General features: G+C 44.1%; 1 protein-coding gene across 2 annotated transcripts in view; it reads left to right on the forward strand.

The window, feature by feature from the left end:
• Positions 1-5,118: 5,118 nt before the first annotated feature.
• The window catches only part of HGF (hepatocyte growth factor), a 76,433-nt gene continuing 63,705 nt past the window's right edge, over positions 5,119-17,846 (forward strand). The window contains exons 1-2 of one of the 2 annotated variants that reach the window (XM_024114760.3): positions 5,119-5,326; positions 17,231-17,396. In XM_024114760.3, the coding sequence (XP_023970528.1) occupies positions 5,251-5,326; positions 17,231-17,396 (242 nt within the window). In that variant the 5' untranslated portion in view covers positions 5,119-5,250. The remainder of the gene's footprint in view (positions 5,327-17,230; positions 17,397-17,846) is intronic. The other variant, XM_005296964.5, reaches the window with a different exon arrangement.

Below are 17,846 nucleotides of genomic sequence, written 5' to 3' on the forward strand. Positions count from 1 at the left end.
TTCTTTGACACACCTTTCCCAATTGGAGGCACCATGCAGAAGTAACAATTGCTGGTATGATCTGTTGGCTCTCTCCAAATCATTGGCACTGCAAAAGGCATACATTTCCTTTTCCTGTTCAACCACTGGCGAAGATTTGTTGCACAAGTGTTGCAGCATACGTGTGGGGCCCACCTCTTGTCCTGATCTCCAATTTTGCAGCCAAAATAAAGGTGATAGGCTTTCTTAACCATAGTGGTTATACTGCGCTTTTGTGATGCAAAAGTCACTTCACAACAAACATAGCAGAAGTTATCTGCACTGTTCACACAAGTACGAGGCATCTCTGCTCACTTTGGCTAAACAGAAATGTGTCCCTTTGCAAAATCAAACACTGACAAATAAGAGAGCAAGACACTGTATGATTTCTAGAGCTGATATAGGGCAATTTGTTCAGCAGAGTGATGTAAGCTTCTTTATGATTGCATCTAGGGTGACCAGATGTCCCGATTTTATAGGGACAGTCCCGATTTTTGGGTCTTTTTCTTATATAGGCTCCTATTACCCCCCACCCCCTGTCCCGATTTTTCACATTTGCTGTCTGGTCACCCTAATTGCATCATCCATGACTTCTAAGAATAACATGATGCAATTCATAGCATGTATGATGCAATACCAGCTTCAGATTGCATCATTCATTGTTTTGCCTAAAAAGCAAGTACTGTCTAAACCCAGTCATAGATTTATTCCTAGATCCAGTCAAAGATGTATTTTAGTCATTTCTGGTTTAAATTGAGATCCCTTCCCTTTATAACTCACTTATCCTCCGCCATTCCCAAGTCAAGGGTCGTATATACTGACCCAATAGCATATCTTGAAAACTAGAGCCAATCAACAATTTTAAGCATCATTTTCATTCTCAGTGACCCAGAATTAGTAAAGTTTGACTACATTTATTTCAGAAGCATTTTGGCTGTAGAGCAGTATAATTGTTTATATAGCATCAGAAGTATGCCAAACTCTTTACAAACGAGTATTAAAACAAGATTTATGCCCTAAGAATCTTGCATAATTGGTTAATCCAGTAAATAGATGTTTACATGCCATGATTTGCATCTGCAAGGCACAAAACAGAGAAAGTGGGTATTAAAAATCAGGCCCTAAATGGACAATCAAGGATGGAGAAAAGAATACAATAAAGCGGTGAGTCTTAGAAGATGAGTGATTTGAGGTTTTGTTTTTCCACTGTCATCATTTTGTTACCATTTATTGGAGAGGGGGACCAGAAATCAATTATGACTTATTATAGTATAGCCATTTCAAGACAACATGCATTATGCATTAGAATGTTGTTTTTGTTAAATGCTAATATGACCTTAACTCACCCTCCTTGCCTGCATTTGGTAGGTGGGACAAAGATAGGGATTTGTAGCTCTTACTGAGATGGTAAACTTGGGGGGAAGGGATAGCTCAGTGGTTTGAGCATTGGCCTGCTAAACCCAGGGTTATGAGCTCAATCCTTGAGGGGGCCACTTAGGGATCTGGGGCAAAATCAGTACTTGGTCCTGCTAGTGAAGGCAGGGGGCTAGACTTGATGACCTTTCAAGGTCCCTTCTAGTTCTAGGAGATAGGCTATCTCCATTAATTTAAAAATTTACCTATGGGAAAGGTGGAGTGTCTAGCTCATGTTGGGAGGGTGGATGAGATTGCAGAGGTTTTAATCCAAATAAAGATATGGTAGGGGAGGTTTGGTGGTGGTAAGAAGGGTGTCAGGCCCATGGGTGGAGAATGGGTGGTGGTGGTTCCTGATGCTTCCAGGCTTGAGTAGGGATTAAACCTGGTTGAAAAACTGTCATTTTTTGTGAAAAATTTAGAAGTAACTTTCATTTTGAAAGTTTTGAAAAGGAACATTTTTTTAATTTGAAATTGTTTGCAAAAATGTTCCTTTAAAAATTTGTTTAGCTGCACAGACCCCTTTGCCCATTTTCTTCTTTCCCTTCACTTATCTTCTCTTTGCCAACTCCTTTTTCCATTGTACCACTGCGACAAATAAAATGGAAGGAGGAAGAAAAAACTGAATGTTTGGGGAATTCAAAAATGGAAATTTATTTTTCTCCAAAAATATTCTGTTTTAGAAAAAAGGCCATTTTTTTTTACAGAGTCATAGGGTTTAAGGCCAGAAGACACATCAATTCCGACTTCCTGTATATCAAAGGCCACCAACACCACCCAGCACCTGCACACTAAGCCCCCAAAATATGCATTAGACTGTTTTTTTTTTTGTTACCTCAACTCACCCTTTTTGCTTGCATTTGGTAAGTGGGGCAAAGATAGGGGTAAAAAATGATGAGCAGTATTAATGCAGATAGTAGGAGTTGGTAAAGGGGAGGGAGAGGGTGTCTCTGAATAATACAAGGAGACTGAATATGGATGCTGTTAAGGTTGGCATGGCAACATGTGGAGGTCTCTGGCTGGTTTGTGGAAAATGAAGGGAATTATGGTTTCCTGCCTGCTTGTGTTGTCTGTGCCCCACACATATTAGCCAAAGATGGCCCTGTGAGACAGAGAGGGTGGGTTCTTGGGATAAGAGGACAGAGTTAAGATCAGTGCAGGAGCCAGAACAGATAATTCCCTATATTCTGAACTCTAGAATTTTATTTGCTAAATTGATCTACAACCTAAATTGAGCATTAATGACATTGCTTCAGTGTAAATAACACTAAAGTTTGATAGAAAAAACATTGTTGACATTTGCCTATGAAAGATGTGAAGATAAACGCGCCTTTGGATTCTGCTGTTTGTTTCTTCTAATTGCACCAGACCAGCTTGTGTTTGCCTTTTTTTATCTGCCCTTTTAAGTTCCTACAATTTTAGGGAACTGGAACTTGGCTGGTGGAGTGAGGGTGGTGATGGTGAGGTCAGGCTGCATGGTATGGGAAGAGTGGTGGTGCAGTGTGGAAGAAGAAATTGGGGTAATTGTTGTCGCGGGGGGGATTTGAGGAAGGGTTTCTATCTGCCTTGCTGCTGTCACAGGTGCTGGAAACAGTGGGAGAATTTGATTGAAATAAGTGATAAGACTGCTTATCAGGGAGGGGGACTAGGGGTCTAGCTGAAGGTGAGGGAAAGAGCATGAAGGAAGGGTGATCTGGCTGCAGGTGAGGGAAGAAGCCCGGGTGTGTGTGGCTGCAGTCTGGAGGGGGGAAGGTCTATCTGCAGGTGAAGGAGGGGGGTTCGGGTCAGGAGTCTGGTTGAAGATGAGGGAAAGAGCAGGGGTGATCTGGCTGCAGAATGGGGGAGGGGGTTGGCTGTAGGAGAGGGAGGGGTGAGTCAGAGGCCTGGCAGCAGGTGAGGCAGGAGGGTCTAACTACAGGTGAGGGGGTCTGGCGGTAGGTGAGGCAGGAGGAGGGCTTCTGGCTGAGGAGTTCTGGCCCCAGGTGAGACAGGGGACTGGGTGGGACTGGCTGCAGGTGAAGCAGGAAATGGGGGGGGGTCTGGCTGCAGGTGAGGCAGGGGACAGACGGGGGGGTTAGAGGGTTTGGCTGCAGGTGAGGCAGGGGACAGATGGGGGGGTTAGAGGGTCTGGCTGCAGGTGAGGCAGGGGACAGATGGGGGGGTTAGAGGGTCCGGCTGCAGGTGAGGCAGGGGACAGACGTGGGGGGTTAGAGGGTCTGGCTGCAGGTGAGGCAGGGGACAGACGTGGGGGGTTAGAGGGTCTGGCTGCAGGTGAGGCAGGGGACAGACGGGGAGAGGGGGTTAGAGGGTCTGGCTGCAGGTGAGGCAGGGGACAGACGGGGAGAGGGGGTTAGAGGGTCTGGCTGCAGGTGAGGCAGGGGACAGACGGGGAGAGGGGGTTAAAGGGTCCGGCTGCAGGTGAGGCAGGGGACAGACGGGGAGAGGGGGTTAGAGGGTCCGGCTGCAGGTGAGGCAGGGGACAGACGGGGGGGTTAGAGGGTCCGGCTGCAGGTGAGGCAGGGGACAGACGTGGGGGGGAGGTTAGAGGGTTTGGCTGCAGGTGAGGCAGGGGACAGACGGGGGGGTTAGAGGGTCTGGCTGCAGGTGAGGCAGGGGACAGACGGGGGGGTTAGAGGGTCTGGCTGCAGGTGAGGCAGGGGACAGACGGGGGGGTTAGAGGGTCTGGCTGCAGGTGAGGCAGGGGACAGACGGGGAGAGGGGGTTAAAGGGTCCGGCTGCAGGTGAGGCAGGGGACAGACGGGGGGGTTAGAGGGTCCGGCTGCAGGTGAGGCAGGGGACAGAGGGGGGGGTTAGAAGGTCTGGCTGCAGGTGAGGCAGGGGACAGACGGGGGGGTTAGAGGGTCCGGCTGCAGGTGAGGCAGGGGACAGATGGGGGGGTTAGAGGGTCTGGCTGCAGGTGAGGCAGGGGACAGACGGGGGGATTAGAGGGTCCCGCTGCAGATGAGGCAGGGGACAGACGGGGGGGGGGGGGGGTTAGAGGGTCCGGCTGCAGGTGAGGCAGGGGACAGACGGGGGAGGTTAGAGGGTCTGGCTGCAGGTGAGGCAGGGGACAGATGGGGAGGTTAGAGGGTCCCGCTGCAGATGAGGCAGGGGACAGACGGGGAGGGGGGTTAGAGGGTCCGGCTGCAGGTGAGTCAGGGGACGGGGTCTGCCCCCAGGTGAGGGGTGAGGCAGGAGGGAGAGATCTGGGTCCGGCTGTTGGTGGGATGGGGGAGGGGTCTGGTCGCAGGTGAGACAGGGGATGTGGGGGGGAAGGGTCCAGCTGCTGTCCACGCCGCCCACACACCCCTTTGGGGCAAACCTAGGTTCCCATGTAACACTCCGCGGGCCCCAATCCGGCCTTTGCCCCGCGCTCAGGGCCAGTGAAGACAAGGCAAAGCTCCCAGTGAGCTGAGCAGGGTCAGGACCCTGGAGCGTGGCGCTGCCCCCGGGCTCCCCGGCCTGAGCGAGCGCCCTGCCAGCCCCCCTGCACCGGGCGATGCAGCTCGCCTGGGCGCCCTGCACCCCTCTGCCGCAGGAGCTGCCTGCTGCCTGCCGGGCGGCTGGCTGGCGGGAGGGAAGGAGGCAGCTCCTTCTGGGTGCAGGGGAGGGGGAGAGGAGGCAGAGGGGATGTTGTTAAACAATCTCTTACCGTAAGAGGGAGTTGGGACTCCGATCTTTCCAGTTAATCACACAACAAACTTAGATCATCGCAATAAAAAGCAGCGCGGCTCACTCAGCCTCCTCTAGTGACCGACTGTGCACTGGGGTCCTTCCACGAGCCATCTCCTCTCCTCCTCCCTGCAGCCCAGCGGCAGCATGTGGGCCAACAAACTCCTGCCGGTCCTGCTGCTCCATCTGCTGCTGCTGCTTCCCATCACCATCCCTTTGGCAGGTTAGTTTTTTCTCTCACTTTGCCAGCGATCTCCCTTTTCTGCACCCTTTTCTTTCCTTTTCCCATTTATTATGTTGGGTGGAAATGTGCACTATTTACAAACCTTTGGGAAAGGATACAGAGAAAGTAGAAAAATCTCCACCCACACCATCCTTACCTCAGTAAAACAAACACACCTACCTACTCCTTCCCAGATGGTTGCAGCGCACAAATGGTGAGTTGCAAACCAAGTGTCACTTCTAGTGGAACAATCCTTCTGCTCTGGCAAGTTGAAAGCTGCACACAGATTGCACTGGAGGGAGAAGGGATCTTATCCTTTCTGCTGGAGAATAGTTTCTGAGTACTAGGGATCTTTTGGTGTGAAAGGCAGTAGTGTATGAAATATTATACTATCTGTGCCAATTATTTTTCATCGTGTTTGTGTATTTCTGTGTATATTCTTTGCACAAACAGCCTGTATGTGTGGTTTAGTTCTGGGCTTCTGAGCCACCATTACCTTCTCACTCATCCCCATATTTAGGGGTGTCTCAGGACAGACAGGGAGCTGGATGAACTAAAAATGGTAGACAGTATTTCATGATTGCTTCTTGGAACTCTCAGCTGTTATCAGGGCAAGAAGAAACATCTGTACTTTATTGCACAGTAATAGATTAAATAACTGTGAGATAACGAACATCCAAAACATGTGATAGTATGTGCCTTGGAGTCACTGTCCAAATAGCAGGCATGTCTTTGTGCACATTCAGCAGCAGGAATATGCTATTTCTAAGCTTGAATTAATTCTAATTTAATTAGTGTCTCAATTCAGTTCCTGATGAAATTGGGGGCGTGGAAGGTGCTAGGATTGAACAATAATAAGCAATCAATTCTTGGAAGCTGTCTAGTTGAATTTATTTCCTAACGTGCTCCTTTTGATAGCGGAGGGACTGGCTTTGCATTCCTATTGGCTCTTTGGTGAGGCACTTGAGGAAAAATGTTTTACAAAGATTTCCACACACCTTCCCTTCCTTCATTTCTTCCTTCCTTCCTTCCGTCCCCAAAGCAGTGAAGGACAGACTGCTACTCTGCTAGACAGACAGAAGGAAAAGATAACATGCAGCTCAGGGAGAAGATCTGCCAGCAGTGGGCAATATACCTGCAGAGAGCAGGAGGACAGATAAACAATGCGGAGGTCCAGCACAGACACACACAGAGAGCCTGGAGTTGTGGGACAGGTTCTGAAGGCATAATACACAACTACCTGTTTTATAGACTGCAGTTGCACTGTGGTGTCTTGGAGGAAGCAGCTGCTGTTTCCCAAAGGCTTGTAATGGGTAAGCAGGATTTACACAGGGAACCCCCTGTCTAAGTACAGATAATCTCAAGAACTCGCTGGCTGCCTTGACCTGGGGCTCAATTCCGTGATCCCGGGATATATCTCCAGGAGGCATCCAATGTCTTCTTAAATACAAAAGAGTGATAATGAATTGCACAAATAATTTGAAACAGGATTATTTTGTGTTTTGAATGTGCAAGTCACAAATATACTGATGGTATCACTTTCAATTAATCCTGTCATATTCTTCTAAGATAAGAGCCTAATTCTGTAAGGTGCTGAACATTTCATGAGAAGTGCTGTGTGCCCTCTACTCCCATTGATTTCAAGTATTGTGGGGCTTACTCAGCAGGTGTTCTGGTATAGGCCCATGTTAGTACACTTTTTTGTACTATTTCCTTCCCGCATGTGCCTCATAGTTTCCATGCCATTGAGCTGCGCCCAATTTGAAAAAATGGTGACTTTTCCATTTCTCAGCAACAGCTCTCCATTTTCATCCCCCTTCCAACCCCTCTGCCCTCACTTTAATATTGCATCCACCCTATTGGACCAAGAAGATGAGTCTTGCCACTCATTACCATTGGACAGCTCAGTGCCGTGACTCTGTTTGTTTTGCTTTTTTTATTCCTATTTTCATGAAGACCATGAGTTTCATCAAAAAGGCCAAACTTGAAATTCCTGTGAGAACAAGATACATGAGGGAAAATTGTGCCATAATTTTTAAAATATATTGTTTTTTTCATATACTAAGACGTCTCCTTGAATAATTTCTCCATTGAGGTTTTTATTTTACTGGGGATTTTTAAGAGGCCCTGTACAATCTGAAAAAAATATTCTTTATACTGTATATTAAATGCATTAGAAACTCTTCAGAAATGAAGCTATTTGACTTGTGTATTAAAACTTAGAGATAGAGGAGACTTCTTATATCTTCAGATCAACCTCCCTGCTAATGTATGAATGTCCCTATTCTGTTGATGTTAAATATGTCAAGCTATGAGGTTTACTTTTATTATGTATTATTTGTATTATGGTTGTACCTATAAGCCCAAATAAGGCTTGGCGGTCCAACATGCTAGGTTCTGTATGAACATAAGAGTCTCTGACTTGCAGCACTCAGAAGTCAGGATACGTCAGTGGATAGAGAGAGAGAGAGTGAAGAATACATTACTGAGAACGTGTTGACGTGAGCCAGCAATGCCCATTATGAGAGGTCTGATTCTTTTTAAATATATAAATAATAAGATAAGAATAGATGAATGAGATAAATATGTGAAGTTCTTACTAGCCAGTTGTCCATTGGCAGTATTCTGTAGGTATCTATCATTTACACTGAGAGACTACTCTATAAGCTAATAACTTTCCTCAGGAAGTTCCCCCCCCCCGATATTCAGCCTATTTAGATATTCTTAATAACATCCCAGTATTCCCAGTGAGTATGTCTTTTACTCTGTTAAAAAACAGACTGCTTAGCTCAATAAAAGCTGTTGAACTAAAATGACCCCCATTTTTTGAACCAGGATCACAAATTAGCACGTGGGAATGAAAAATTTATAAAAACGCATCAAATTTTCACATGAAGAGGTCTCTAACATAGGGTGACCAGATGTCCCTATTTTATAGGGACAGTCCTGATTTTTGGGTCTTTTTCTTATATAGGCTTCTATTACCTCCCCTCCCCCATCCCGATTTTTCACATTTGCTGTCTGGTCACCGTACTCTAATCTACCATTTTTCTTAAAACCAAGTTTCACAGCATTTTCTGTAGGTCACATGAGATGAAAAGAATATGAAGTGCAGGTGTAGTACAAGATGTGGGAGAGCATTTTGTTTTTTTAACTAAAAATGCTTTATACAAATATTGGTAGCCATAGGAGTGTTGTGTGTCCATGTGGCTTGCATAACTGCATATATTTTACAAATCTAATGTGATTTATTCTCTTCCCTCCCTAGCTGTAAATATTCATTATATTATATGTCATCAGCAATGGAAAACTCTGCCACTTTGAAGACTGTATTCTTTCTGGTTAATGGAATCCATTTGGCGCAGAGTGCCAATGGCTTCTTGTTTTGCTCTCATGCAGTACAGAATTTACCCTACTTAACAGATTTTTTTTGTTTCCATTAATATCATTTTTGTGAGCAACATAACCAGAGAAAAATAGAATAAAAAGACTTGAGATTAGGATGTTGCATAAAAACTGGGAAAATGTGCTCTGAAATCAAAGAAAAAAAAGCCTCTTAGTGGAGAAGCTTATCTTTCATTAAGATAATACTTTAACTGAGGCCAGAGTTGGGAGGGAAATGTGCATTCTCTCTCCAGAGGATGACATCTTTCCTCTGAGCCTTTTTTCTTTCTTTCTGAGTATTATGTGCAATTTATGTCCTTCTAAACCTTGTGAAGGAGAGGAAGGATGGCTTTGTGGGGATGATACAGGATTGGAAATCAGGAGACATGGGTCTGTCCTACCATAGTTGGAGGGCAGTCAACTCAATGGCACTCTCTCTGGACCCTGCAGAGGAGTTTTACAATTCTGTTTGTAAGGGTGGGTTTAGAGTCTTGTACTTCTCCCCCAGCATTCACGTTGTGGGGCTACCCTGCAGTAGCAACATCAGGAGGACCAACATAGCCAGAATTCCTCCTGGGTCACTCAGGAAGAACACATTACAGCGACAGCTTTGCCATCTTCTAAATGGGAGCAGTACACACTGTCTGCAGTCCCTGAGCAAGTCTTCTAGAAAGCATGAAAAGGGGTGGGTCATGTTCCCACCTCATCTGGGGGAGGCCAGTGCTAGCATGGAGCTGTGGCTCTGCTCCCCAGCCGCTCTGTGGTTGCCCAGTATGCAGGGATTTTCTAGAACAGGGGAGGTGGGCTTCCTTGCATCTTTTCCCATTGCCTGGCATACCCAGCAACCACCAAGCTCCTTTTCCAGAAGAATGTACACAACACACTGCTGGAGGTGAAAGAAACACCAAATGCTTGTAAAGATTGTTGCTTTCACTGTGGACGGTAGTGTGACATGGTGGGGATTTATTTCTGTGTTAAATACAGTGCTTTGAAGGCTACAGATCTCAAAAGAAAAGACTCGTTTTGTAGTCAGAGGTTAGATACAGCCGGTCAGAGTACATGCTGCCAAACAGTCAGTTCTTCTAGTCTGTCCCAGCATCCTGCTGAGCAGATAACCTTTTCCTGGAAGAAGGGATGTCCTTATGTATATACCATCTGACTTTAGAACACATTATCTGCTGTCACCATTATCTTTAGTCTAATGGGCTTTGGTACAGATGAGTTGTGAGGACAGGACTTACTGAATTTGAAACTTAGGTTTCTAATAAAAGGTTAATCCTGGTGCCTGCTACTGGGGTGCCTGTTGTAGGAAGGAGTCACTGGTAAAATAAACAATAGCAATGAACATTAAACAAAAAACAGCCTCCCTCCTTTCTCCCACCATCTCGACAACTGGCCTAAAAAGCAACTGTAAAGCACAAAAATAAGGACAAAACATATATGTTTGTTTTTTTCCAGATTGTTGTTACAGAAGCACCTATCCTTTGTCAGTACCTTTTTTTGCTAAGAGAAAACTTTGGAAATTAAAATGATCCCAGTGCCATTCTGTATTGTTTTCAAGCAGCATTCTGAGGGAAGCACTTAACTGTGACAAGCTAGGGCTGAATCTCTGTATGGCCTCCTTGTTTTATTTAGTGACTTTCCATCTGTACAATTGTCTCTGTTTTCTTGGATCTGGGCAAACCCTTTTTTCACAAAGCTGGTGGCCTACATAACTAATCTCACTGAACCCAATCTGTCATTTTTTTCATATTCAATTTAAAGTTTTTTTTCTTTGTCATATTGCAGAACTTTATGCAACTTCTCTTTGTGCTGATCATTTTTGCCCCAAACCAGCAGTCATGGGCAATTATTAATTTCATCAATACACACAAAGCTCTGGGACGTCTCTAGTGCTGAAGTAATTCTAAAGGGAAGTCACTTAAACATATCTACCAAAAGGGATGAGGAAAAGGCCAATATTATACTTTCTCTGTTGATCTGGGTCTGCCAAAAACTGTGGCTTACATCCAAAACTGAACAGACCTGAATTTAGTAGTCCTGGAATGACCTTCTCAAACTATGTTTGATGACACTGTTAAAAACTGTTGATTCTACACAAATCTTTAACATGTTTGATTTTATTATGATGACCATGTTGTTAACCCAATCGGTTGTTGTCAGAATTCTTTCAATAATGTCTAATTTTGCTGCTGGTTAAATTTAGCTTTTACTTTCTATATGTATTTGTGTTGGCATGCTGGAACCTGTATTAATATATGATATACCCAGGATGTATAATATCCTCGTAGATTCTAGTCCATTTATAAACCTCATTGAATTCTTTAAGAATATCTTTTTTATCCTGTTTTGTAGACTAGTTCTACACCCATTTGATCATATGTATTTGCACACTGCTCTTCAATACAAGTATGGTATTTGTGTTGCATAGTTTCAAACTCTAGTGACTGCTATCTCTTCTTATATAAACATGTCAGTGTGGCTTTGCTACATGGGCTCATTTTGTGTGCATTCTCAAACATGCTTTTTTATTTTAACAGTGTGCTATCACTGTATATACTGCACTCAGCTGCAGTATCTATTTTGAAATCTATGTTTGGTCATTTATTTCCTTTGTCAGAAATTGGTCTTTTGCATAATCTTGTGTAACACCGACATGGGCGGGATCAAACTGGGGACCTCTGGAGCTTAGTGCATGAGCCTCTACCTCATGAGCTAAAAGCCAACTGCTTATTAGTTAAGGCTGTAGAGCAAACTCGTTAATCTCTCTCTCTAAGTGGTCTCGGTGCCACTAAATGGGACAGAACACCACGCCCAGGAGGTGTGTGGGTTACACTTGCACTGTAAATGTTATTGAGACTTAACCAGGAAACTCTGTTTCTACATCATCACCATTTGGCTTTCTTCTTCAGCTGTATATTTGTTAACATATTTTGCCTTTGTATTTCTTTTGCAATTTGGACTGTGTGTGGCATTCTCTTGCAGAATGGTTGCTCTCTTGTTGGATAATTTGCATGATATACTGTGGTTGTTTTCACATTTATTCCAAACAAATATAATCTTTGCCATTTGTTTATTCTGCCTCTGTGTCTCAGTGAACATTTATTTTAATTAGATGCAGTTCAGTCCTTTCATTGCTTGCTTCTCCATTCATTTGGGAAGCATAGTTTACATTAGCCCTGTATTTAATTACTGTTCTTTGCAAAGTTAAGTTCTTTTCTTAATCTTACTTTGAACTGGTTATCAGTAATACCACAAATAATTTATTCACTAATTAGTCCATCTGTTAACTGTTCAAAGTCAGGTGACTTAGTTTTATTACTTCTGTCTGTGATCACTATCGTTCATATAATGATCAATGGTCTCACCCGGCAGCTGGTGTCTTGTATTGAGAATGTGCCTTTCCAAAGTGTGGATCAAAATATTCTTGACATTTTTGAATGACTTGGTCTAGTTTGCCTATTGATGGAAATATGTGTAGATCTCCAGTATCTATGGCCTTGCCGCATGTAGTAGTGTGGAGGATTTTACCCTCTGAAGTATCTCTTCATTACAACTTGGAAGAAATAAAGTCATAAGAATTAGCAACATTCTCAAGTAGAATCATGAACCCCCATTTTACAGAAACCCTGGAGGACATCTGAAAACTCAGTAAAAACTGGAGATTTGACTAAATGGAGGTTGCTGGAGAGCTTCAGTTTTGCTCTACAAGTCTGAAGTTACTCTATGGCTGTGTACTGTATGGCTGTGTCTATAGTAGAAAAAAAGGTGTTTTTTTTTTTTTTATAAAGAGATAGCTATTTTATTGTAAAATCCTAATGTAGACAAGGTAGCTTTAAATTTGTTAGTCTCTAAGGTGCCACAAGGACTCCTCGTTGTTTTTACCTTCATGTAGATGGTCAAGGTAATCCATAGGTCCTCCTCTGCCCCCTAGGTTTACCTCCACAAGCTACATTGAAGTAAAACTACCATTATGTTGAGGTTGCCTTGTTTACACCTGGATTTTACAACAAGAGGACTGACAGGAGATAGTTATCTTGTTTAAATAAACAAAAAATCAAAAACAAACCAAAACACAACATCTTATTGTCTATTGAAGGTAAGCTGTAGAACAGTGATTCTCAAAGCCAGTCCACCACTTGTTCAGGGAAAGCCCCTGGTGGGTCGGGCCAGTTTGTTTACCTGCCGTGTTTGCAGGTTCGGCCGATCGCTGCTCCCACTGGCTGCGGTTCGCCGCTCCAGGCCAATGGGGCTGTGGGAAGAGCGGCCAGCACGGCCTGCGCCTCTTTCCGCAGCCCCCATTGGCCTGGAGTGGTGAACTGCGGCCAGTGGGAGCCACGATCGGCCGAACCTGCGGACACGGCAGGTAAACAAACTGGCCCGGCCTGCCAGGGGTTTTTCCTGAGCAAGCGACGGACCGGCTTTGAGAACCACTGCTGTAGAAGACTGAAACTAAGCTTATGGGTAAGGCCCTATTTTACTTGCGATATTGCGGAAATTGAGGATTCCGCAGTATTAGGCTTCCATTGCAGTTTTGACAGCAGGAGCCTCGCCCTGTTCGGGGCAGACAGTGGGAGCCCCGGCCACCCCAGGGCTGAGAGCAGAAACTTTTGCTCTCAGCCCCACGCAGCCACTCTCAGCCCTGGTGGCCGACAGTGGGAGCCCCCGCTCTCAGCTCTGGGTAGCTAACCAGAAAATCACGGAAAAGTAATGGACTTTATTACTGCAAATAATAAGGTCCATTATTACTTTTCCGCAATTTTGCATGGCTTGTCCGCAACTCAGCCGCAATTTTTTGACAATCATCCCGCAATTCAAGTAGGGTCTTACTTCTGAGGTATCTAAGCACTGCATGATTACAATTCTGCTGAACTATGTAGCGCTGCTCCTGCAAAACTCACCTTCAGCGTTGTGGATCGTCAGGGCTACTCAAGTTATAAATTTCTGACTTGCTCAGTAAAAAAACATTCTTCAGTATAGGCAACAAGAGGAAATAAGCCGTTCTCAGTTAACCAGAAGTTTTGGTTACTCAGAGTTTAGAGAGTAGGGATGAATTGTAATTACATGTGGCTAGGCAAGCCATTCATTCAGTTTTAAGATGGACTGGCCTGTTTGTGTATGGTTTGTCCACATCGAGTACTGAAAAAAAACTGGAAGTGGTTTTATCTGCTATCATGCACAGAGGGCACCATTTTACAGAGCATGACACTCTGTCCTCACTGGTGAGACTTGCACGCAGGGTGTGTGCGAAATCATGCTGGCAGGTGGGGCAACTGAGGGGATGTCCTGTTTTCTGGAGATGCATCAGTGACCATCCTACATGCCGTACATCATTTACTGATTACAGCCCAGCGTTTGAGAGGCCCTAATCTAATAGAGAACATTTCTTGAGAATTGTTTAAGATTACGCAATAAATCTGTTTTATTATTTTTAAAGTAAAAGTTCTGTTTTTTTTTTTTATTACTAGAATGATAAGCATTCATGGTTAAAATTCATCTCTGGTATAGCTCTGTTTGCTGTAATGGAGTTACACAAAGGATTAATTTGATCCTTTCCTCTTGCATTGCAATCAGGGCCACAGAATGTAGTTGTTTAAGATCTAAAGTAAATCGGGTTGTTAGAAATTGCTGGATCAAACTCTTAATCCTCTTTGGACAACTGTTCATTTAAAAAAAATAAAACAATGTTACAGTACTTTTAGGCTGAGCTAAGCTACTTCACTTTTGTATCCAGCTCTCTCATGCTAGCTAGTGACAGTTTAAGAGCCCATTATCATATGGATTTATGATAATGACACTTATCAGAGAATGGGAAATGTTATCAGCAGAAACCGGAAAGAAATACTTTGATATTGCTGAATGGATTCTCACCTTCATTTGTCAGAGAGATCTTGGCTCAGGCGCTATATAATTCATAATTCAGCAATAATAAAGAAATCTCATAAGATATGCATTTTCAACATTTTACCACCTTTTGCTAAAAAGGATCACTTTACTGTGTTAGTTCTGGCACATGAGAATGAAATGTGTGTTGCAGTGCATTGACTTTAGAATCCGTATTGTGGAAAAGGCAACTTCATTTAAGCTGCCTGCTTTTACACAGGGGGCTCTCCATAAATTTTCCCCCTTAGCATGTGATTAATTCTGTGTCCACTGAATGCAGCTCCTGCAGAAAAAGAAGTGTGGAACTAGGGAATCTATTAATATTTTCATTTTAAACAAAAGCTTTTTCACATAACAACAACCCAGGAGTGTAATCAGTACCACCAGTAAAAGAAGTCTATATTAACCTGCCCATTACTGGCAATGACTGTAATTTTGTCTCTGAAAAATAAATGAATATATTATATATGTAGCTATATTCCATTGTTCAACTTGTGCAGTTTGAAATGAGAGGTGGCAGAGTGAAGATTCTATATGGATTTGTTGCAGGAGGGGTGGCCTCTCTGTGAGAATTCTGTTTTTAATACTTGAAGCTTGGTGCAATCTGATCTAAAGGCAAAAGCAAACCAACCCAACCCTCTTTAAACTATTTTGAGGAGCCCAAGGGGTAATTCATCTCTTGGCAGGGCCGGCTCTAGGCACCAGCAAAGCAAGCAGTTGCTTGGGGCGGCAGATTTGCAAGGGGCGCAAGAATCCAGCATGGGAGCCGAGAACCAACAGGGGGCCCTGGGAGCTGTAGTTCCTTGGTTAGCTCCCTGCCTATAGAGCCAGCCCCGGAGCAGGGAAAGAACTACATTTCCCAGCATTCCCTTGGCCACTAGCAACAAGAAAGGGTGGGGGAAGGCGCATGGAACTGAAATCTGCAGCTTGCTGTGAATGGTAGGAACAGAGCCAGCTCTAGGTTTTTTGCCGCCCCCTCCCCCCCCCCCGCATCCCTGTATTGCCCCAGCCCTGGGCTCTCCCCCCCCCCCCCCCCCCCGCATCCCCAGCCGCCCCAGCTCTGGCCCCTATCTGCACCCCTGCTGTGTCTGCAAAGAAGGAATTGGGGGGACTAAATGGACGATGCACCTCTCTATCTGAAGCCTAGCAAGGGAGGTATGTGGATCCCACTAGAATTTAAAATGAAAAGTAAGGGAGGGGAGGCTCTGGACCTCGGCAGCTTTAGATACAGTACCAGGCACTTAGGAGGATTTCCACTTCTGAGCCATGGAAGCAGAAATTGACTTTTCCTTTCCAGATATAGCTAATATTCAGAAAGGGAATCTAGCACCTGCCTTCCAGATTTGAACACCCTCAAAATTCAGGAGTGCTCAAGCTCAATTTGGGCAGCTGTTACTTCATTTCCCCCAAATCAAATATACTGATCCACTGTAACTTGCTGTAGAAAAAGTAGAATGAATTGAGCAAGAAATGCTTCCCAGTGGTTATTAGGACTGGAATTGCTATTTTCAACAGCCATTGCTTTTTTTTTTTAAGTTTTAGTTTTATTTGTTTAAAAGGAAGACCGTGATAGTGCGTTCCCCATAGAAACAAAGAATGGAACAAAAGAATAATAAAGGCACCTCAACTTTTTCTCGTTTATGTAGGACAGTCTTATAATATGCATCCAGATATCCTCCAGTCACACAAGCTGAAAATTGTTCCACTTTACTGCAGTTCTGTAACCATATGGGAACCAATCGTATCTGTGTTCTGTGCACATCCAAAATTCCTGCTCAATGACCCGCCCTGGGAGTAAGTTACCAGTGACCCAGGGCTGGGGTGGCAGGAGGGTACAGTTGGGGGCAGGGGGGGAGGGGGAGAGCCCAGGGCTGGCATGGGAAGCAGCCAAATTTTTTTTTGCTTGGGGCAGCAAAAAACCTAGAGCCAGCCCTGTCTCTTGGATGGTTGGTTGAGCAGCATCCAGTGAAGGAATGAGCTCATCATAGACTTCCATATAACGGGATGGTGGACTTTTAATCAGGGGCTCCTGGGAACCCTCCTGTAGTTGGCAGAAGTCTGTTCTGAGACATGGGGCCTGATTCTCTTCTGCCCTGCCTCTTGTTTAGTCATTTACACCGTTGCACAATGAATGTAAAATGCTCCCATTCTGACCTGGGAGCATTTTAAACTCACTTTGCACTGGCACAAATAACCTACACATGGTCCAAGGTAATGAAGAATCAGGCCTGTGGTCTATATTTGCAAAAAGTAACAGGCTCTAGTGAACCTCTTTTATAATCTAATTGCTGCTGAGCATCTTTTGTAACATGCATTGCTGCAACTTGTACAGAGGAGAGAAAAAAGTAAAGCTTGAAATATAAGTGATGTGCTCCTGGCACCGACTCTTGCCTACTTCTTTAGACTAGTGTCTTATACAATTGTTTAACTGAAGTTATCTGCTGTATTTTTAAAAGATCTCTGTGTTTGAATGAATGCAGATCAATGGCTGCAAGTGACATTTTCCCCTCCATGCTGTGGGAGCTGATGTGGGTTTGGTTTCTTAATAAACTGCATACATTGTTGAGTGAAATCATTATCTTGATTGCTCTCTTTAAAGGTGTGTCTTTTCTTTTATCTTATTGGGTTCTTCCACAGAGGGCAAAGGGAAAAGGAGAAATGCTCTTCATGACTTCAAAAAGACAGGCGAGACTATGCTAATTAGATCAGACCTATCGCTAGTGGGAAAAACCAAGTTGTTAAACACCACAGAGCAATGTGCCAAGAGATGCAGCAGGAATAAAGGCTTTTCGTTCCCTTGCAAGTAAGTTATTACATCTCTAATATTTTTGTTTCATTATTAAAGTGACGTCTAGCCAAGCACATCACTTACCTTCACATCATTGGGGCTTGATAGAGTGTATAGCCTGACGTTTGTGTTTTGACAGCTGTGATCTTGCTCTTCGTGATCAGAGATTCTCTGGTCTTCTCAAACCCTTAACGTGAAATTGGAGGAGTTCGGATTTCTTTACCAGTGCAATCTGTAATTTTTTTTGCATACTAGATCTAAAGAAATGTGCTCAAATTAAGACGTGGATGGCTTGTTTTAGGTTTGTTGTTATTACAGAAGAGTGTCTGAGTTTTCTCCATTTCTCCATTGCTTTTAAAATGGTTATTGTTGTACATTACAGCTCCACTGCTGCAGTACCACTTTAAGCCATATTCTGCCTTCATCCTTTACATGTTACTCATGTTGACTTCAGTGGGAATTCCA

The sequence above is a fragment of the Chrysemys picta genome, chromosome 1, assembly GCF_011386835.1.
Source record: "Chrysemys picta bellii isolate R12L10 chromosome 1, ASM1138683v2, whole genome shotgun sequence".
Classification (NCBI taxonomy): domain Eukaryota; kingdom Metazoa; phylum Chordata; order Testudines; family Emydidae; genus Chrysemys; species Chrysemys picta.